The sequence below is a fragment of the Chamaea fasciata genome, unplaced genomic scaffold (genome assembly GCF_029207755.1).
Source record: "Chamaea fasciata isolate MVZ Bird 193981 ecotype frontalis unplaced genomic scaffold, bChaFas1.0.hap1 SCAF_13, whole genome shotgun sequence".
Classification (NCBI taxonomy): Eukaryota; Metazoa; Chordata; class Aves; order Passeriformes; family Sylviidae; genus Chamaea; species Chamaea fasciata.
The window spans coordinates 14,734,682-14,757,566 of record NW_027094098.1 but is presented as its reverse complement, the minus strand read 5'-3'; the positions used below and the strand labels follow the sequence as shown (position 1 = coordinate 14,757,566).

The 22,885-nt window shown below is 40.8% G+C and overlaps 1 protein-coding gene across 28 annotated transcripts in view; it reads left to right on the top strand.

Moving 5' to 3' along the window:
* Nucleotides 1-22,885, top strand: part of MAGI1 (membrane associated guanylate kinase, WW and PDZ domain containing 1) — a 342,718-nt gene that overhangs the window by 155,916 nt on the left and 163,917 nt on the right. For all 28 annotated transcript variants that reach the window (XM_066195799.1, XM_066195796.1, XM_066195795.1 and 25 more), the window contains exon 2: nucleotides 17,737-17,853. In XM_066195799.1, the coding sequence (XP_066051896.1) occupies nucleotides 17,737-17,853 (117 nt within the window). The remainder of the gene's footprint in view (nucleotides 1-17,736; nucleotides 17,854-22,885) is intronic.

Genomic DNA, 22,885 nt, shown 5'->3' with positions numbered 1-22,885 from the left:
ACACAGGTGAAGGTGATCCTGGAGTGTTTTAAGCTTGGGCGAGATGGGCAGAAGGACAGTGTGGAGTTTCCCAGAACTGCAGGCCGTGGGAGGAAAGGCTCAGGGCTCTGGTGCCATGGGGTGATCACATCTGGGACAGACTGATGCAAACCCCCAGCAACCTCTGTCTTCCCACACCCATCAACTGGAGCTGTGGGGAGCCTCAGATCCCACCCATTTGCCTCCCGTTGGGTTTGAGTGGAGTGGTGGTGGTGATTAGCACCTAATTCACACTCTTCTGTCGTTTATTGGAGCACTTTCCTCAGACTTTTAATACCTTTAAACCCCACTTCTTACTTTTTTAATCTCTGTAATTCTACACAGTGGATGATGAATGTTTCCATATTCTGAACACAGTTTAGGTGGGCATGAAGATAATCCACTTGATTGATCTTGGAGCTGCTAAAGCAGAATTATGCATTTCGGGACTTTGCAAACTGGTACAAACAAACAAACAAAAAGAACTCCACAGGGAAAAAAACTATGACACAGTTGTTTAGATGTACCCAACCTTGGCCTTAAAATAGTCATGGCATAAAACGGCATATAGGGAAAAGAATCTTCTGTATCATGGTTGCTGTGTTTGTAGCTGGCCCTGGAGTCCATGAACTGAGTCAGACCTGAGACATTTGCTTCACTTTCTCAGTGGTGCAGGATGCCTTAGTGCCACACATGCCCTAGTGCATTTCGTTTTGCATTAAAACTTAATTTAAAATTATTTGTATTGATAAATCACGCAAATTCCTTGTTTCTATGTTTTCAGGTAATTTAAATTTAAATTTCAGGTAACTTAAATTTAAATTTAATACAGATTTTTTTTTTTTTTTGACAGTATATCTTGACTGTCATATCAGTTCAAATGTGGAAGCCAGTCTTCTTTTAACATCATGATACTTTTTCCTTGATTTTTTAAAAATTTCTAACAGTGTCTCAGTGTCTATGAAGTCCCTGAAACCAAGTCCAATCCAGTTGCTCTTCTTGTCCAAAAAAAGGGGAAACTAAACCTTTGAATTCCTCCCTTTCTTTTTCAGACCTGGAAAGGTCAGGGCTGAAACAGCAGGATGAAACTGCTGAAGAACTAAACCATGTTTCGTTGCATCCAAGTGCTGTCTTTTTCAATCCCTACAGGTACTTTTGGAATCTAAAGCGGTCAGACCGTACATTTTGTTTGTTTTAATTGAAAATCAGTGCACTAGGCTCCCCTTTGAGTTGTAGCTAGGAACGTAGAAAACCCACTGATGTCACTGTGCACTGTTCATCATCCAAGACTTTCTCTTTTTTTGCCATCTCCTCCCAGGGCAAATGCACCTTGTCCCCCAGACCCTGAATTCTCTGGCTATTAGGATGCAAATGAGGTAAACGAGAGAAAAGGCTCCTGCTGCCTGTGCTTTCACACTGGCATGAGAACATGCTGTAGGTGACAAAGGTGTCACACAAAGAACTTTAAAAACTGTAGTGTAGTCTTGCACACCATCCTAAGCAGGAAACATTTTCACACTTTTTAGCAAGTGATGTAAAAGGAAATGAGAGGAAAAGGTTGTGTGTTTGAACACTGGGAATGTAGGGGGTCTACAAAAGGTTGGTGTCTGTTTTCTTCATGCTACTTGGAGAAACAATAGCAGCTAAATGGGATGTAATTCACTAGTCTGATGCGGCCTGTTAAGCACATGAGCAAAAGAAAGCTCCAAGTCCTTTCTCTTTAAATTGCAGCTAGAACACATTAATATTAATTTTTTTCTGTGCCATCATTTCATGCTTCAACCCTCCAGATGATAATTAAAACAATAGAAGATAAAATTTTGTACTGTATAAAATTGCATTCAAGCCTTAACAAATAAGAGATTATTTTGTCCAGTAAACAAAACATAATCATCCTGGCACCCTTACGAAGGAGAGCCTAAAATAGAAACACTACTTTTTATAGGTCATGTAAAATGTCATCATCTCTCTCATTATCTGTACTGTTTGGATGAAAAAGAACTGATTAATTTAAAAGAACATTGGCTTTTTTGCTAACAAGGTTATTTTCTCATTGATTGCTAGGAAGTCTAGTTCCTTTGCAAAGGGTTGCAAATTATGAGTAAATCAATTGTCAGCCTGTGTAGATGCATCTGCCATTTCTGTGCTGGCAGTGCAGGGTAATGTGTCCATGGTGCTTCTACAGCAGCTCTGGATGCACCTCGTTTGAATGGAATTTCTGGGTCTGAGCAGACGTGCAAAGGCAGGGCCAGGGGAGCATCATATCATGAAAGGGTCATGCTCCTTTAATTTCTTTTGAAAGCTTGACAATCAGACTGTGATTTAAAGGGAAAACCGAACTCGAAGAAATGTAAAATTAGACCAACGAATTAATATTTAGGCACTGTCCAGTTTTAAAAAAACAAGGACAGAAGAGTGAAAAACCACCTGTCAAAGGTGGTGGGTTTACCAGGCCAGACTCACTCAGAGATTGCAGCAGAATTTATTTCTAGGAATCTGAAGGTTTCACCGTGGAGCTTATTAGCAGAAGTGTGTGAGTAGCCCAAAGCTGGGGACTGTAGTGCAGCTCCTGTCTGGAGGAGACTTGGGATTTTGAGTCCCCTCTGTGAACTGTTTGTCTGGGGCTCCTGGATGCCTTTGTGCATGATGCTCTATTCTGTTTTAAAACAGAATCCAAAGCTCCTCCTTTGTTCATCTGCTCTGGTTCAGACTCTAAAAGTGGGGCAGTGGGACTGTGTTCAAGCAGGCATATTATTCTGGCTTGCTCCTTTGATAAATAGCTATTCCCTTTGCATGCTACTTGTCTGACACCTTTTCTTGCCAGGCTCAGAGATTCTGACCCAAAGTCGTTTTAAGCCCGCGGAAAAATCCTGGTGACTTAATGACTGGAGGCAGAGCTTTCTGAAATCCCAGAGTAGCATAAAAGCAGAAAGCACAGTGACATTCACTCAGCAGAAATGCAAGGCCCGTTCTGTGCTCTCTTGCATCTTTTGCTGGATCAGTTTAGACCTTTATAATTAGTTTTTCCCCTTCAGTAGCAGAGGGAGTGAAGAAGGTTTCAGTGTACCTGTGTTGCCTAAAAACTCTTTCAGCTTTGTAGAACTTCCAAAGCTTTGACTGTGCACTCCCAAAAGTGAGAGAAGCATCAAATGAATTTGAGGTTAAACTGATTAGAGCTTTCCATTTCAGAGTCAGTGTTAGGGATCTCCATCCAAATGCGTTTGATTAAATGAGGCTGAAAAATGTTTGTTAGCAAACCAACCGAGAAGGTACAAAAAGAGCGATCCAAAATTAAAGAATGAAAACTTAAGGAGGAAGAATTGGTATTTAGACAATTAATGCTGATTTTTATTGTTTTCTATTGCATCTCTTGTAGTCTTTAGCTGGATCATGAGAACACTTATCAAAATAATAAAAAAAGTGGCCTGTAGGTTTTAATGGCAGTGACAGTAAAGCTGCTGCTTGAGCACACAGATTTCCTGGCAGAATTTCAAATTGGTTAAAACCATGTGAGTCTGGAGAGCCAGAAGTTACTGGTAAAAATGGACATAAACCATGGACAGGTCTACTTGTGTCCTGTAAAATGGGGAAAATCCCTTTATGCCAAAGCCAGCAGCAAAGTCTGATTAAACATCTCATTTCTGCTTTTCCTGTTAGGCTTTCATGAAAGGCTTTCATTGTGGATGTACAGGAAAGCCACCAAAACAGCTGCTGGAAGGAGTAATGTAAAGGGAATGAAACCAGTGTTTCTTTCTCTGGGAATTCTGAGAAACTGTTATTTTGCCCAGTTCTGGTCTTGTATTTTCCAGGTAACTGTTTTTAGTGCAAGATGCCTGCAGCTAAGTAGATGTGCTTACGTAAGGGAGGTCACACTTGTCAAAAAATGTCTGTATTTCCATTTCTACCACACCAGAATCTGTGAAACTTCATTCTGGAGGTACCAATTTTTTTTTATCTTCAGAACTGAACTGCTACTTTGGTCAACTTGTTTTGTTTGCAGTGGGAAAATCAAACCTGGGGTTTGGTAGCCTTTCATAAGTCTCTCTTTTAGATGGGTGTGCTGGTTCTTATTCCTACAGTGTGCGTTGTCTACAAGTTGTAGGAAGGGGAAAGAAAAGAAGCATGTGGGCAAAAGGGCTTGGCTGACTGAGCTTGGATTGTTAGGAACTGAGGCTGGGATCAGGGCAGCCTGGCAGGGCGAGGTGGGATCTGAAAAGGCTCCGTCAGAGTTGTGTCTGATTTCTGCAGAAATGTCACGTTCCTGAGGAATGTCTCCATCCTGACAAATGCCATTTGGGGATCAAAAGCACTACCAGGAAAAATGTCTAACCTGCCGTACACACGAGCTGAGTGTTTCTCTCTTTATTCCAGTATTCAATTTTCATCAAAAGAGACATGTTTATTCTGCTGCAGGACTGCTCTGCTTTATATCTAAAGAAACAAGTTGTATGCTGTTTCTTTGTAATTAAAATTCTTATCCACAAAAACATGTTTTCCATTAAAAATTCCTGCACTAATAAGTCTAAATCTTGTAACTATTGTCTCTGGAAATACACATTTTGCTATATGCTGCATATAAACATTTATTTCCTGCCCGAGAAAATGCAGGTTTTACCATCTGTAATATTCATATTTGTTTCTCAGAGGGAAATGTTGGGGTGACAGAAACATAATGCAGGCACTCCTAAACTCATTAAGAAAACAAAGCCTTGTGACCAAGGCTAAGATGTTTGTTACAGACCCTAGTAAGCTTTTTCATGTGCCTTTTTATTTTTTTATTGCCAAACTTGCTTTATATGAAGGTTTATATTTATGTTACAGACCAACACTATACAGGTTATTTGGGATTTTGTTTTAAATGTGAGTTTTTCAATATTTTAGCTGTTGCCTTTGACCACACTTTAACATGAAGGTTACAGAAGAGAAGAGTTGCTCTGTGTGACAGAGACAGTCCCAAGAATCAGAGCATTTTTGCTTCACATGACTTCATGTGCAATAGCTTAAATTTTGAGGTAAATGAGGTTGCCCTCATTCACTTCTCACTTTTACTTTTGAGTTTTGCCAATAAGATGTAGTGGTACTTGATTAAAACCCATAACTGACTTCCATAGCTCTTGCTTGCTTCCGCTACCTCGTTCATTCTGTCAGTGCTGTAAAATCTGATTTTAGAATTTCAGTTCCATTTCCTGCACAAAAGGGAGGCCCACAATGCTGTGTATTGAATTGCTTTTACAGCAGAATAGCCATGTTAACACTTTCCTTTTCCAGGAAGGTTTTCTCAACTTGCCCAGGCTCTTGGTCACCTGAGCAATTCAAAAGATTCAGCTCATTGCATCATTTTGCTCTGAACTCTTTTAAATTGCTGTTGGCTTCCCCATTGTCCCAGATCCTTTTCAACACAGTCTTCCTAAATGTTCCGAAATCACATTTCCAAGTAGTAGCTCAGGACATTAGAGAACTAGTTTGAATAAATTTCTCTTTAATCTTGATTTTCAAGAAAAACATTCAATGTTGATGTTTACATCAGTGTTTTCCAGGGATGGAGAATATCCTCCAACCCTGAGTAAACACTTCCAATGATACAAAAAAACACCAACCAACCAAACAAACAAACAAAAAAAAAAGTTTGCAGCTGGGATAATTGAGCAGAGCTAGACCAGTTTCTTAGGTCATGCTTTCCCTTTGTCTACAACATGAAACTGAAAAAAGCTGCAGTCACTTTCCCTATAAGCCAGGTTTGTTTTTGAACCAATGTGACCTCCTTGTTCAATTTTTGTGGCTTTTTGGGCCTCTTGTAAAATGTGCTTCGACAGCTCCCAACTGTTATACATGTTTTTCCATTTAAATGTTTTTTTTTTTTCCCAGCAGATTTAGCTCATAATTATATTCAGCTTTGAGAGTGTGATTTTCTAAATCACACAGCATTGTTGCCTGTGTGCTTCCTTTCTGTACTGTATGTTAGTGGTTTGGCATCTATTCTATATGTACATAAATGTGTAATTATATTTATAAAAGAAAAAAAAAAAAAGAGGCCCATCGAGGTTAAGCTGAGTTTTGCTCTTTGAAAATGTAGAGGGAGCAGGACCTTTACTTGCTAAGCTGAGACCACAGCAAGTGTTGTTTCTGGTTTTGTTTGTTTCTTGGCAAATCTTGGTTCTGGGAAATTTCTTGGACAAGTTGGAAAATTAACTTGTACCACACTGTAAATAGATATATTGCAGATGAAAAAAATAATTGATGTATCTTTGGTGCACCTGAATATTGTTATAAATACATATTATAAAGTTGGCTTTTCGCATGATGTGTGCTATATGATTAATAATGTTGTGGTAAGGATATAAGTTTTTACTTCTGAATTAATAAAGAAAGCTAAACATAGTGGTAATAGTTGATACGGTATGCTTAAACTGTCTGCTTGGCCGGGATAACATCCAGTGAACATGTAAAGACCCTGCTGTTGAGATACCAACTATCAGCATCCAGCATCTGAAGAAAGTATGGACCAAGGCCCAAACTGAGGGTCATAACGAAGACACGGGCAAGAAACACGCATGCTCTAAAAAGGCGGACCCAAAGAAGGACCATGCAGGACAGTTCCTAAAATATGGAAACTAGTATATGGAAAAATATGAATATTCAACAGACCAATGCAATAAAAAGAATATTTAAAGTATGACTTTGATATAGCAGTGTGTGGACTTGGCTAAATGCCAAGTCACCTGGCCAGCTGTACTTTGCTTTTTTTAATCTCTTTTGTCTTATTATTTTATTAAATCTATTTCTTAAATTTTGCATAGAAAGTGAACCTCGTTTTTCACAGTGTGTATCATCCAACCACACTGGAGAATGGGCAAAAGCAGCTGGGACATGCTTTGGACATATCTTCTTCCTGTGGGCACGTGATTTTCAGCTGGTTTCTTCCAGGAAGGCCAACATTGTTGTATGTGATAGAGATATTTGTGAGGGGAAAAGAAAAATTTGAAAAACAGCATCAAAATTCTAGTGTTCTGACACTATCTTCATTTAGTCTGTATTTATAGCTTGACAATCACAGGTTGTCAGCATTAGATTTTATGCATTCGGTTAATATTGATGTGTGTCCTGGTGCCTGGGATGTCAGAGCAAAAAAACATAACCCTGTGATCAAAATTCAGAGGTGACCTGGCTGGGTTGTGGGAATTTGTCCCTCCAGCAACCAAGGAAGAACAAGAACGACTGCTCAAGAAATTTGAGGTCAAGTTAAAAAAGAAATGCTCCCAAAAAAAACTATCCAAAAATTACAGAGAAAAGCAAGCCAAAAAATCAAAGAATATAAAGAGCTATTTAGAATTCCCCAATTCTGGCATACGTGTGGTACTTTTTTCCCATTCTGGAAGAACCAAATGCTGTATTTAGGGAATGGGTTTCAGATTTTGCAAATATTTTCCTAGTGCCATTCTAGAAAATGAGTTTGTTGGCATATTGTTATGGGGGGCTTGTTCTGCTAAAGCATTGTAATGCCGTCTGTTTCTCAAGCTGATTTGGCTGTTACAGCTCAAATATTATATCCTTACTTCTAGAACATATGGCAACTCCTTTTAGGAGACATAGAGAGATGTGCATCTCATTTCCAGAAATGGGTCTTTTTTTCCCTGCAAGACTGCAAGTGCTTTTCATCTTGATTTTTCCCATTCTTATTATTTTAGCTAGACTTTCTTCTTCACCCCCTGCCCCAGTTCTGCTGCTCCCATCAGCCCTCCCTGCATCCCAGAAAAGGCAGAGCCTGCTGGTATCTTCAGAGTGAAGGGGAAGGGACAATGCTGCCTTGTCCAGGTGGCTTCACACAGAGGAGTGTGGGTGACAAACGCTGTTGTGTGGCTCCCAGGCAGGCTGTTCTTCCCTGGGAAGCCTTTCCTGGGCTGCTCACGTCGCTCAGTCTGTGTTCATTGATGGAAACGCTCAGAGCAGACGGGGTGGGAGCTCCACTGAATCCTTCAGAGGCTGTATCCCGTGGCACTCTCTCACAGTGACTTCATTCTGCATTCACTTCAGTTGTGTAGGAGGTTTTCTTTTCCTCTTCTTACTTTTTTTTTTCCTTTCTTTTTCTTTTTTTCCTTTTTTTTTTTTTTTTTTTTTTTTTGGGGGGTGTGTGTGTGTGTTTTTTAAAGCCTACGTGGCAACATCAACGTTCCTTGCCACTATTGATGGCTTCATAGCCCTCATTGCCCTTCCTTGCTGGAACACTCAGCGCAGAGTGCCCCAACACAGCAGTGCCTTTGTGTGCAAGGCAGAATGCCTTGCTCAGAGGAATGTCTCTGCTTGCCTGCATTCACCTCTGGGTCTGCCCTGCTACTGTAAAGCTTTGCAGAGCTGAGCCTTTGCTCTGGGCACTTGGTTTAAGGTCAAGCAGAGGCATTTATGGACGTAGCTTTAATGTTACAGCTTGATTGTCAGCCAGTTAACTCTGGGTCAACACTGGTCTGGCCACAGAACTGGATGAAGTATTCAGCTTGATACTTACTAATCCAAACTTCATTGAAAACAAGATGAGAGGATGTTGCATTACTTTGTTCTTTGTCCGCATACCTCCTGAGCTGTGTGAAAACACAACAAACTTTGTGTGTGTGGCTAGTAACCAGTTTTATAGTTTTATCTTGGAGATTTTTCATTTTAGTAGGAAAATATTTGGCATTTGTCCTCCCAGCAGGTCCCTTCTCTCACCTTGGCTCACCTCGCTTCTCTACTGTCATTCCCAGAGACCACCTGACAGTCTCCATTTCTTTGTCATATGTCTGTGGATTCTTAAAAGTGAACCAGGAAAACAAAAAGCTGAGGCAGGAGCAGGGAGCTCGTAGCATTTCTTGAAAATGCCACATAGGGGAAGAAAAGGGGACTCCTGTGAGTCAATAACAGAATAGGAATAGTTAATCTCCAGCTTTTAGTTAGTTGGGTTCGTGATTAACTATGGCTACAAAGCACTGGGGCAGGCTCCACATCTGCCAGCACCCATCTGGATGAGGCAAATGTTTCTGAAGCTTTGTGCCTGGCCAGTTCAGAAGTGTTTTAGAGGTATCTAAGGCCAGCAGTCATCAATACTGCTGACCTTGCTTTTCTCTCTTCTTATGCTCTTGTAGCTTGGGCAACATATTCTATCATATTTTTGCCTCACATATATCAGATCTTCTGTTTCTTAGGCTTACCTGGTGCAGGTATGGTTGCCACTTTCTCTGGAGAAATGTCATCATTTATCTACTGTCATGGTGCTATAGGCTTTATATGGACACAAATGATATCACATGATTTAAGAAGAGCAGCAGAACTTAAACATCAGTATTTTGAGGAAGAAAATAGTAAAACAAGTCCTTCTTGAGGTAGAAAGATCCAATTTGTTTCTCCATGGCAGTGCAGGCTCCCCTTTCTGGGATGCAGCTGTGGCTGTGTGGCCTCCCTGTCTTCCAGGTCAGGATTGCCCTGGGCTGCAAAGATGTCAGAGGGTGAAGGAACTTTTCTTCTCCAGGGGCCTCAAGAAGTTCAGGGCTGAAACTTTGAGGTCACCAGAAGCTTGAAGGGGCCAAAAAGGGAGAGAGGCTGAGCTTGCTGCTGCATTTGCAATTGTTGCTGATCTGGATTCAGTTGAGAGCAACAGAAGCATATTTGTCACAAATGTTCAAATTTTTCAGGCCTGTCGTATAAATAATGATTTTTTTTTTCTTTTCAACCTCAATGCCTGAGCTCTGTGGGTTTTTCTGGCCTTTCTCAGCTGAAAGGCCATTTGTTTTAATTTAGTGTAGAAATATGAATCACCATTAATGCACAGAAAATAAGGTGGAGCAGCCTGCGAATACAGTAGATGAGGTGACATGCTCGTAGAAGAGTTTTACCAGGGATTTATGATCTGTTAAGTGCATTTCTGCAGCAGCAAATGCTGAATTACCACCTCAGCACTGGTTCACTCACCCATGCAGATTGAGAGTGATACCAAAGGTACCGTGCCAAGAAGGCTCTTGCCTGCTCCTGATTCTCAACATGACCTGAAAGTTTTGAGTGTGAATACGTCTCCTTCAGATCCACAGCTTACACCTAAAATAACATTTTTAGAAGTTGTCTCAATAATAAAGTAACAAGTGTTATTCCTTCTCCAGACAGGAATTACTGGCTGCGCTGAAGTGCTCACTGCTGATTCAGCAGCCAGGCTGCTGCTGCTCGAGTCTTAACCACGCTCCATCAAATTGGGGTTTTATTGCTGAGCAGGTAGCTCATCCTGGAACTTGGTGCAAGTCTTTATGGCATAACCCTCCAGCTTATCATAATTTCCTTCCACTGGAAGCTCTTTGCAATGGATGAGGCTTTGTTGTTCAGGGAAGGTTCTAAAGCATAAAAATTGGGAAGTATTTTATGTTTTTCTTCAGGAGGTAGGCAAAGGGTGAGCAGTCATTTTGCTTTTGTTGTGGTGTGGATTTGTTAGAATAATGGCAGGATCTGGGCTCTGATCTGGGCAGTTCATCTGACTGCAGTCTGGTTTTAGGAGGCTGGTACAAATTAAAGTAATATATTGGTTGGTATTGGGTGTAACATTTCCAGCAAAGATCCAGTCTACACCCTCATACCAGTAGTTTTTGTCACCAAAGACTGTCCATATTGGAATGGAAGCAATCACTGACAGTAACAGATGAGGTTATTGAAGCATTTATGGGGAACATTTAAACATCTGGACTTTATGGTACTAGTATTGGTACCCAGCAAAAAAAGTTCATTGGTGTTTTTTGTTCGGTTTTTTTGGAGGAAAAGAAATTGAGAAAATAGAATTGGGATCAAATTAGGTGTTTGCTGAGCCATGTTAATTGTTAATCTGAACTCCCATGGCAATGTTTAAATACCATTTTAGAACACTGAACCATAAAATGTTTTTAAGTTTACTTGTGTTAGGAAAATGTACTAGCAATTAATTTATCAACATGTTATGTGTTTACAAGGTACCTTCATTTCATGGGTGGCTGGAAGACAGAACATGTTTAGATTGTATTGAATTTAAGAAGCCACATGAATTCTTAAGGCTTTTAAATGGGATGTTTCCTCTTCATGATCTTATTTGAACTCTGGCCAACCATGATGAATGTTTTCTTGTGTCTTTGACCTCACAAGAGGCATGAAATAACAAATGTAGGTACTGGACTTTATTTACTTATTTGCTTAGTAGTTAAAACAAGAAAGCAAACAAAACCATGATGTATTTCACCTCTTCTCCCCAGCAGCCCCTTGACAAATGGCTGTTGAAACAGTGCTAAACTGTGACCTTAAAGCCACAGGCGTAATGAAACTGTGATCTGGCAGATGTGACAGACTCATCTTACATAAATCACTCTCTTTTGTCACTGCTGGCATATGGCCAATGAATCTTCTAATTATTGAATGGCTTTTATAGCCCCATTATTTATAATCACTTTTGGACAGCAGCTGGAAGACAAGGATGGGCCAGGATGAAACGTTATAGCACAAACTATTATCATTTCCATAACAACTGCTGGGATTAAGAATATTTGATGATGATGTGGCTACCAGTGTAGTCTTGCTAAATGATAAAAATCTTCTTGGCCTTCCAAGATGGGCTGCTGCCTCGTGGACCTTACCATGAAAATTGTTCTGTCAATTTGCTGAGAATATTAATCTCTCCAAGCATTAACAGAATATATGTGTGAGTATCAGGGCCACCTTTGCAACAGGGTTTGAGGAAAATTGATGGCAAGTATTGCTAAGAGACAGTGGTGATGCCCTGGCATTGCTGTTGGAAAAGTTTTAAGAACTGTCTCCTGTTTCCCAGCTGCCCTGTCTACACCCCACTTTACAGTCAGGATTTAACAGCAGATAGAGAAGTTTTCTTGAGTTACATTATTAAGCTTTTAACATTTCTTTCAAAAATAGGCTGTTGTTTTTAAGGGAGTCGTAGATTTATAACCAGCCTAGTTAACACGCTTTTATATGTTAAGGGGAGCTATTTTGGCTCTAACTACAGATGAGTTTGTGTTGAGTACCTTCTGCTGGGCAGAGCAAGAGCCCTGAGAGAAGAGCCCTGAGTGAAGCCCCCCAGCCTGTAGGGCCAATCAGCTGACATTGCAAGTGCACTTGCTGCTCTCGAAAACATGAGCTGCCAGTTCTCTGCTCATGCCTCTAAATCAGCAGGGTTCGGATTTTTTTGTTTGCCTTGGTTTTTGTAGGGTTTTTTTCCCCCCCTTATCTGCAGTTCTACATTTTGTAGCACAGAAATAAAACCCTTCCAACCATGATAATTTACTAGTTAAATACCTTCAGATAGAGATCTTCAGATGAAAGACAGTACATTACAATCAGGGGTTTATACTGCAAATCCAACATGTGCAATCTTTGTGTCTTTAAAAAATTGAATCCTTCCCTCTCAATGTAGACATCAGGGTGGTGAGAGGGAGTCTTAATCCAGATGACTCTATTGCACTTTTATCCCTTTAGTGAGGCCTTTAACCTTTCATTGCTTCATGGCCCCGTTGTTTTGAAATGGTCTTTGTCTGACCACAGAGAATCCCTCTGCTAAAGACACCTTTAAACAGAGATCCTGACAGGAGAAGGGAGATTCTGCTCCAATTCAGGGACGGAAAATAGATTTTTCCAGTTCAGATGCTGTCAGTCACTGTGAATGTAGCAATTGGTCGCCTCTCTAAAGAAGGGTAAAGCAAAAAAATATATACTGGTGTAATCTGCTTAGAGGAGTGTAATATAGGTCAGGGACCAGTGTGTCCCAGGCCTGACCCTGACCCATCTTTGCACGAGCATCTATAGGCTCTGTCAGAGTGTGGCTGTTTATCAGGATTATCTGGACCATCTCAAACAGAAATGGGATCAAACAGCTGCAGTAATTAATATAAACATAAACTAGAAAATAATCGTTTCCAAACGAAGCACAAGTTTAAAATACATCTTCAGAACACACATATTGCACAGTCCTGGCATAGACCATCCACCAGCTGGCAGGAAGGTGCTGGCAGCACTGCGATGTTCACACTCAGCTTTTTCTTGGGGGAAAAAATGCAGATTCTGCTTGGTCATTTCTGCAGTCTGCTTTCCCTACTGGAGGCCAGTGTGACAATAATGGAAGAGGCTCTCAGCCCCAGTTGTGTGCTGCTGCTGGGAGCGCTCTCCAAGAGATGATGTTCTCACACAGCAAAGTCGGTGTTAGATGAGCCCACATGCAGCTTTCTTCCTGCAGAAGCTGGGAATTTTAGCACCAAGTGTCAGAGCACAGTTCAAAGAATAGCTTCCCTAGTGACTTTATATCAGGTAGCTGTTGGAGGACAAATGTGTGACAGAACTGTGGGTTTGAAAGCAAAGTGTTTAGAAACAGTCAATATTCTATATTAATCACAAACCCGTCCAAGTTACACATTGAGCTACAAAAACCTGAGTTTATTGTTTCTCAGCAAACCATATGTCAGTAACTTTTTTTTTTTTTCTATGAGAGATGTTTCCCCCTTAGGTTTCTTTTTACTACTAAAATATTTTTACGATATGATGGTTGGGGAGGGTGATAGATGCACCTTAAAATACAGTATAATAATTAAGAAGAATAGATTAAACCAGCCATTTTGCTCTGTGTTTCGTTCAAAGGATTCACATAATAAGATGGAAGCATCTCAGATTTGGAGTAGCACTGTGGGGAGTGAAGCAGTGAAAAGTTGGTTCTCTGACTGTATCTTCACATTAGAAAAGGGCATTGATTTCATTCAGTAGAGAAAAAAGGGAAAGGAAGCTGTTGCAGCAGCCCAAAAAAAAAATCTTTGAACGTCTTACTTGTGAACTATGAGTTTTGTTGAGCTTTTCGTTTTTTTGTGTGTGTCTGATGATCTAAAGCTACATGTATCAGACTACTTTTCATTACAGAAAAAACAAGGTGATTTTTCTGTGTGCAAATAAACAATTTCCAAGATATTCTGACCAGCACAAAGGAGGAATGGGGCACTGTGTCTTCAGACCTGTATCCTCTGCTTGAAAACTGCTGTTCCTGGGTTGCATCTCCTGTCTCTCCACTATTATCACTGTTGGATCTTTTTGCATCCTTTTAACAGAAAACAAAAGAAAGTATCTCAAAAGAATAAATGTAAAATCCAGTCTCCATGAGAACTGGGGTGTATTTTGAAGGCCAGTATATACTTCTGGATGACACAGCTCCTCTCTGAAGAAATATTTTCTTGAGCACAATGACATGGATTTAAATTTTAGAAAGGGGGAGATTTTTGCTTAAAATGAGGTGGTTCTGGATACCTGCCCATCTTTTGCTCTGGCTGGTGCATGGACAGAAGGCATCAAAGGTGAGGCTTGGTCTCAGAAGGAGTTTGCACAAGCCAGTGATGCCCCCGAGGATCAGAATGAATTTTGCTGCTAAGATTTGCACAGGGGACGTTGCTTAAATGTCAGTGGCATATGTTTTCAGGTTCTCAGAGACTTTGGGTGCATAGATTTTGGACTAAGAGTATAGCAGAGTTTATAAACTTGTGTGCAGCACCAGAACCTGCTACATAAAGCCAGTGTCAAGCCTGTGCCCTCTCAACTCAGGAGAGATTTTTGGGTGAGATCAGAGCAGAGAGAAACATTTCAAATTGTAAAAAAATCCAACATGTTCCAGGCTGGATCCGTTTGGCAGCTTCCTGCATAGAGCTAGTTTCTGTGTTAGCTCATTTTCTTCTGCCAGGCAGTGGAGGGAGTTCCTGAACCTGCTTGTGCCCACAGCTTGTGGTCTCAGCGACTGCTGAGTTGAGATCATCAGTGCTGCAAGAAGCCTTCATTTCTGTCAAGACTTCCCTGGAATTTAGGAACAGGAATGTAGCTCAGCAAGCTTTTTGGGGGTTGGGTTTCTTTTTGCCTCTTTTTTTTTTTCTTCTTTTTCTTTCTCTTCTAAAATAAATGTAATAGAAATAAGCATCACTCTGGGCCCCCAGAGGGGACGCTTATGTGAGTGTAAGTGTTGCTACAGCCCCTGTTTTTGCAAGTGCATTTTTAACTAGTGCTTCAGTGACTCAGCTGGGAAATCCCAGCTCCTGCATAAACCAAATAACCAAACTTTCCAGCGGGGCCATAATAGACTGAGATGCTAGATGCAATGGGCACAGAGGGAAGCTAAAAGCAGATATCATCATTAAATTGCGTATATTCTGTGGTCAAACAAGCCCTAGCTCAGCAAAGCCTTTTCACCTTCAGACATTATTGTGACATAAATCATTGAATCAGGGATCACACAGTATTTTGGAAGAAAGTTTACTTATGTGGTACATGCAGTTCTGTGCATTAATTTCTTCCCCTGGAATAAGCCCTTGCATTATGCCCAAACAGTTTGTCATGTTTGTCCTTTCTTGCTATGAAAATCCACCTTGCCTTACTCTCCCTTGAGCAAAGAAAAATATGGACTGTCTAGTTAAAAGATAAAGAAGTACTTTATTATTTCAGTAGATGCTCTTTTTTGTGCCCAGTCTCCCTCTGGAGTAAAACAACATGGTATGAAACCAAACATCTGGAGTTTGGAAAGTCAGCTCTGATACTGAAAAACTGTAGCTCACAGGTCTACCAACCTTCCCTTCCCACATGTGGGAAGCAAATTTTATGGTGTAATAACTGGAGACCATTTGTTAGAAAATGGGTTGATCATTTGCTCTGGGAGTGAGGGGTGTTGGTGGTGTTGCTCAGGAAAGTGTTTTGAGCCAATTATAACTCCCTAAATTTCAGTTTTGTTGTTCCATTTCTGTAATGAGCATCTTTGTCTTTAAAAATTTCTTTCTGTTAATAGCTGGGCCTGCTGCCTGAGCCTTCCTTTCTTCAATAAGAGATTTAATTAAAAGAAAAAGCTGTCAGGAGGATCTAAATACAAATCACAAAATTATTTTTAAAATTTGGCGTCTTACTTCAGTCTCCGGGGTTTTTTGTGTTTAGTTTTGTTTCTAAACCAACATTTCTGGTGAAATGCTGCAGGGCTGCAGTGATTTTGTCCTGCCCACTGTCATGTAACAGTCTGCACTCTTTTTTATTTCACCATTTGCCTGGTGTTGCTTCTGCCTCCCAGACCCACTGTCCGTCTGCACTCCATTGCTGTATTATTATTTTTGATTTGCTCTGCAGTGATCTGTGAGGCTGCATTCATTGTCCAGATGTATTGAGATGATCTCTGCATTACATCTTCACAATCATAATGCAAAAATCATAATGCAAACTATAAAAACTGTGAAAACAGCTGCAGTGGTTCAGCCCGAGGTCCATGGAGTCCAGCATTTTGGCTCCAGCTGGGGCCATAAATGAGATGCCTGGCAAAGGGAAGGAAAAGAGCAAGATATTTTATATTCCCCCACTTCTTTGCCAGGTCTTCCAGCCACCAGCAGTTAATGGTAAGCCCAAGGGATTTCCTTTTCCCTCTTCTTTTCAAGGCCAGGTTGGATGGGATGTTGAACAACCTGGTTCTCTGGAAGGTGTCCCTGCCCATGCCAAGGGGGTGGGAACAAAGTGATCTTTAAAGTCCTTTCCAACCCAAACCTTTCTGTGATCCTGCAGCTCCAGTCTGCTTTACCAGTGCTTTTCCATCTCCCATTGAATTTCCTCAATCAGCTTCTTGCCCCCACAGTGCTCTGCAGGGAGAGCTACACAGCCTGTGGGCTCCTGCGTGTGATGATTCTGAACCAGGCTCCTGTTCAGCTTTCCTGGGTGTCTCCCCGTCCCTGTGTTGGGGGAGGCAAGCACTGCCCAGTCCCCAGGAGCCCTCAGGATGTGTTGGAGGATGATGTCCACAACAAGCTGCAGCATCCCTCGCTTGGTCCTTGTGTGGCAACTGCTGCAGGCTTTGATCATCCTCGTTGTATTTCTCAGAAGCTTTTCCAGTGGTTTTTGTCTTTTCATTTTAGAACAGAAGAGTTTCAATCCCTATTTTTGCTCTTCAGTCAAATTAATGTCAGTGTTCCTTCAAACTTGGAAATATTTTTGGGAAAAGACTTCATTAAGTTTCTCCAGTTCATATGCTGAGCTGCAAAAAAGGGTTTGGTATTCAGCAACTGGCAATGTTCATTAACAGCTACTTTTTTTTTCTGTTTTTTTCTGTTTGTTTGGTTTTGTTTTGTTTTCAACTCATTTACCTTCTTTCACACTTCTGAAGGCATTCAAACCTGAACAGGAAAATAAACAGATTTAAGTGAAAAGCACTGGATTTTATTATTTTGCTGTTGTTTTTAAGGACTTTGTGTGCTTTTAACTCATTAAGTCAATATTTTTGCAACTCCTGCTGTGTGTTGGGATAGATATCAGTGGAAAGTACAGCACTTGTTTGATTTTTCTGCCATGTTCAGCTTTATTAGTAGCTCTAATGGGAGCAGCTTTTGCCTTCGGTCTCTCTGCCCAGCTCACTCTCCAGGGACTTGCAAAAGCAATACCTTTATTATTTTTCTTCTTTTTCCTGTCATCTGTCTGTCTCCATTTGCTCAGACAAATAAGTGATAAACAGGACTGATGATCTGTTTAACACCACAGGAAGAACGAGGTATTATGAGACAAGAGAGACCTCTTGTTTACAGCAAGTTATTTTTGGTAATTAGCCATTTGTAGAGGGAGATGAGCCTCTGCTCGTAAAGTCAGCGTGCCATAATTTAGGGGATTCTGAATGGAAATCTAACACTTGCCTCAACTGGAAGTGGTAATTGTGTGCATTTAGAGATAAATAAATGGCTGGTTTTTTCCTCTTGGCAGGGAGCAGGCTGAACAAGGACCTGCGGCATTATCTCAACCAGAGGTTTCAGAAGGGCTCCCCGGACCACGACCTGCAGCAGACCATCCGAGACAACCTTTATCGCCATGCTGTGCCTTGTAAGTGACAAAGCCTTCACCTGCTGGACTGCCCGTGCTGGAATTTCATCTTTATTTCTGGGGCAGCCTTCCTGTGGTGGGTGTGCACCCCTGTGGGGGAGACTGTTTTCAGTTTGGGCAGACTTCCCGTGTGTGACAGCAGATAGGGTTGAAAAGGAAAATGATTCATCTCTGAATGAGGCTTTTTTTGATTACCTTTTTGGAGGAGTTGATGGTGTGATGCAAGCCTTGTGATGCCTGCTTTGGAGAAAAAAAACCCTAAAAAAAACTGCCATGAAGTGATTGCTTGGCTTAGAAATAGTCTATGTTATTATCACAATGGTGAATGTTGCTTATTGGTTTCAAACCTATGAATAAAAAAGTGGCTTCTATTTTTATTTCCTGAGCAGAATTTTGTTTCTGATGCTTGTTTAACTTGTAGAATTGAACAGCATTTTATGGCCAGGTGACATTGTGGAAGGGCATCTGCCACTGTTGCAAGGTCATCCCCTATTCATGTAGGAGATAATCAACACAGGTTAGCAAAGCTGAGAAGGAAATGCTCATTTTCACTGAAAAAAAACCCAAACCAAACCAGGAAAAAAAAAAACCCAAAACAACGCAAACAAAAAAACCCCTGAAACAAAAACCAAAACAATACCAACCAAACAACAGAACAGCAAAAAAACCAAATGAACAAAATATCAAAACAAAAATATCAAAACAAAACCAGCAAACTAATTGAAAGAAAAAAAAATACAACAACAACAACAAAAAACCAACCAGAAGAAAAACTAAGATCTCTGGAGCATGGTAATCTTTAGAAGGTCAGAATCATTACTCAGAAAGAGACTGTACTTGGCATTTTGGGAAGACGTACAAAGAGTGGAGAGTGATCCTACTTTGTTGCTCCTCTGTTTGACATTCTCCAGGTGCCAGGGGACACTTCTAAGGAAAAGGGGTTTTTTTGCTTAACTTGGCTGAGCTGTGAAAATAATGATATGCCCTTTAGATCAGGCTGGAATAAGAACTAGTAAATATCTTAGTTATAGGATACTGAGATAAGCAGCAAAATAATTTCAAGTTTTCTGTCTTGTTGTGAATCAGAGGTTGTTTATCCTGGTAGACTTATATAAATATTGAATAATTATGTTGTTACTCAAAAATCAGTATTTGCCAACAAATATCGCGTAGTGGTACACACAGTAGTAGTAATTTTCAGTCTAAGTGTTGCATGCAGAAGGGCTGTGTAAGACCAGTTAAAATTGAGTGGTAACACTGACAAATGTTGATTCTTCAAATGGCAGATGCTGTTATAACACCACTGAGTTTATGCTCATTTTATCAGTGAAAAGCACAAAACAAATTAGGTTTAAAGGACATGAAGAACAAATATGGATTATTGTTTCCTATTGAACACTTCCATTTGCCATTTTGCCAACATGAAATATGGTTATTTTTCAGTCACCTAACTTGGCAGGCTGCAGATTTTTAGGGCACACTGCAAAAAGTGCCTTCCAGGACGGCACGTGCGGTGTTAGGCTTGGGAGATGCAGTGTTGTGGTACTAATGCCCTTCTGCTTATGTGTGATATTTTTTTTCCTAAAACAGCAAAGAAAGCAAATGAGTGTAAGTTCTGGGGAAACATTTTACACATTTCCAAGGTTACATTTTGAAATGCTTTCCATTGATTCTTTTATCTGATTTATTGAACTTGATGGTGAGCTAAGATGCTTGGACTTGCTTTTGTTTTAAAATTAAGAGCAGTGAGCATTCCTGCCTTTTCAAAATAGCTGGGGCAGATGTGGGTTGTTGGTGTATTAATAAGAGCATCAGTATTTATGCTTCACTTATGAAACAAGTGGAAAACCTGAGAAGTGGTGTTAGTTGTTGTGTGTCTCCACACTTTTCACATTGGGCAGGTAGCATTTAATTTTTGCTTCATTTACTGTGGGGATGGTATTAATGGTTGCTTTTAAGAATGATGCTAATATTCATATGTGGCTTGGAATGAGACTGCTGCGTGGTGGGTTGGGATGCTTTACAGGTCTGGAGATTAATCTGGCTGTACTCTCATATTTTTATTCCTTGGTACACGTGACCAGTAAATCCAGAGCCCTGGACCAATCTCTAGTGCTAATGGATTATGAAGCCTTGTATTTTGAAAATGGAATTCCCTGATGCTTATGTGGTAAACACAAACAAGAACACAAGGTCACTTGGACTGAGCATGCTTGGCCTGACGGCCGCTTTTTATTGCACTAATATAAGGGCTAAATGAGGTGATAATTAGTAAATGCAAAATGGAAAAAGGTGCTGTTAACCAGTTCTTGCCCAGAAATTCTGGTGAGAGTAACACATGATTCAGCACTGATTGGTCTGGTCCAGGTGGTGAGAAAACCCAGAAGGTTTCTGTTTCCCACACAGCCCGGTGCCCGTCGTGTGCTTGGCTCTGGAGCTGAGTGGAGTAGTGACAGCTTTTGTAGAAGACAGAGGTCAACCAGAAGGGAGGAAAGATGCAGGATGTTTGGCTCATCTTCATTATTTTGTTAATGACACACTGTTTAAGCATTGTTTAGATTTTTTTCTTTAGGAGAGTTGGTTAAGCATTTGATTTATTCTCTGGTGAACCCTTGAGGATGAGTGGGCTGATGTCAGCTCCCAGGGGCCATATGAGCATTTGCCTGTATGGGTGACACAGGATGGTTTTCTGAGAGATCAGAGGATTTGATCCCTCAGTGTGGCAACTATCATAAAGAAATGACCTTGAAATGGACCCAAAGGTGAAGTATTGTTGAAATAAGCTGGTGAACCACACACATATTTCTGCAAACTGAAGTCTTCCCCTGCTCCTCAGTGCCATCTGCCCCTCCAGAACACTTCCTCCGAGTCCTCATACCCTCAGCTCCCAGCTCCCCACTGAGCTGATTTTTCCCTGCAATGCTCTGTAGTAAACAACAGCTGTGACAAGATTCCAGGTGGCTCCAAGTTGGGTTGTCGTGAGTCGCGGGTTCTCCGCTGTTCCTGTCACACCAAACCCACGGGTTTATTTACAACCCCAGGCATTCTCCTCTGAGTTTGCAACTTGAGCAGTAGCATAAGCTAGGATCAAGACAGAGAAAGGAAGAGAGGTAGGGCACCCATTTGTTTATTTGGATGGTGTATAAGTGGTTATAAAGCCATGCTATAATGGACAAATCTTTGAAAGAGTTAGTGTAATTGAGCCACTGGATTAGCTTTTACTTCACATGAGCCAGCACTGGGTTCTTATTTCCTTGCCTTCCTGAGGCTTTCATTTCATTGTAAACTTCAACCAAGCCTTCACTTTGGGATATTTTTTTTCTTTTGCTTAAGAAAAATCAGGATTTTAAAATTTGAGTGAAGTTATTCTCATAGATATTCAGATGAATCACTGTTTACCTTCCCAACATGCAGTTTCAAAGCTAAACAAGAATCCATCAGTGCATCATCCAGATTAGTATTATGTTGGTCCAATCTCTATCCTTGTCCTTCTTTTGTTCTGAAGTTCCACATTTTTCCTGTGTTTTGATGTGCCCAGTGAAGACGACCAGAAATAATGCTCTCTTCTGGGGTAGTTAATGGCTCCATTGAGCTTGAACTATATTGTGAGATGGCAACAATTCCACAATTACCCCTTGGCCATGCCTCTACCAGGAGTGCTTTGACTTATGCAAAGACCTGGTCCACACCTTATTTTTAAGTGGATTTCACTTACTCCAGCTCAGTTTTGCCAGCCCAAACACTTGAGAGCAAGAGGGAAGGTTTATCAACTGTGTAAGGCATCTTGCTGGGGCACCCTGTGCCACATTTGAGTCCATCTGTGCTCACAGAAGTTGGTGTGATTTGGGAGAGGTTGACAGTCAGTGATGATGGAGGGTGTTGACATTCTGGCTTTAGGTTTCAGAGGGTGTTGCTAGGAGCAGGACTTTCCCAAAGAGGATTGTTGTAAGTGAAGATTCACCTAGCTGAATCTGTGATTAGTGTGATTACTTGCAAGTTTATGTAAGAATATATCCATTAAATAGGTATTTGCCAACAGCCCTACCTAGATCCCTAGGTGCAATAGTCCTCTCTGTGCAATAGTGTTTATTGAGAAAGATATCTGATAGCAACTTAGTTTAAGGTTCTAATGCAGCAGCCTGTCAGAACCACTGTTCTCAGAAGGTTGGACACACAGGACTGTCCTCCTCTTTTTGAAATGATGGCTGAGGGTATCTGTTTAACATAAACATTCAGTATTGGCTATTTGTCCTAATTGCTTATGCTCAACAACCTGGCAGCAGTTTTCTTTTCAAAGTGCATCAAGAGGAATCAGAAAATGAAACTTTCATAAAAGCTTATCTCAGCATGTTGTTTGACATTGGGTTTTGTTGCTTTTTGTTTTTTTGGTTTTTTTTCCATTTACTCGATTCTCCACTTGTTTCAGTCCTGTGTGACATGCAGAGGCAGCTGTGGAGGGTCTGGTGTCTGTACCTTTACTTGCCAAAGCAGTATACCTGGTGCAGACATGACTGAAATAACAGCTAATCCTGCTTCTGTACTGTGCAATTCCTTTCCTTGCCAGGCTGCAGTTTTCAGAAGCAAAGCTCTGGAAGGGGCAAGGTCTTTTTGATGGTAGATGGAAAGGTGACAGTATAGTGGCTAGCCTAGAGTTAAGTCAGACTAGACACTATATGGCATTCTTCTTTTTATTTTTCCCCTTTTCTTCACGAAATTGGCTTTTAAAATGACAGGAGGTCATCGTTCAACAGCCGATTGACTCCCCCAAAACAAGTACATGTCCTGGGATTAATTGACTGGATTAGAGATTTACCACTTCCATTTCTGCTATCTGTTCTCTCACCTTCCCAGAGTCTGATCTGTTCCTCTGTCCTCAATTACAGAACAGTTGCTCCAGCTATTGTGGTTGGTCTTATAGAGGGAACAAGGAGCAAAAAGGAAAGAAATGGAAAAAAAATCAATAGTTGAAAGTGTTGAGTGTTCTGTGAGGAGGCTCAGAAAAAGCCAACAACACTCAGGGACCTGGCTGGCC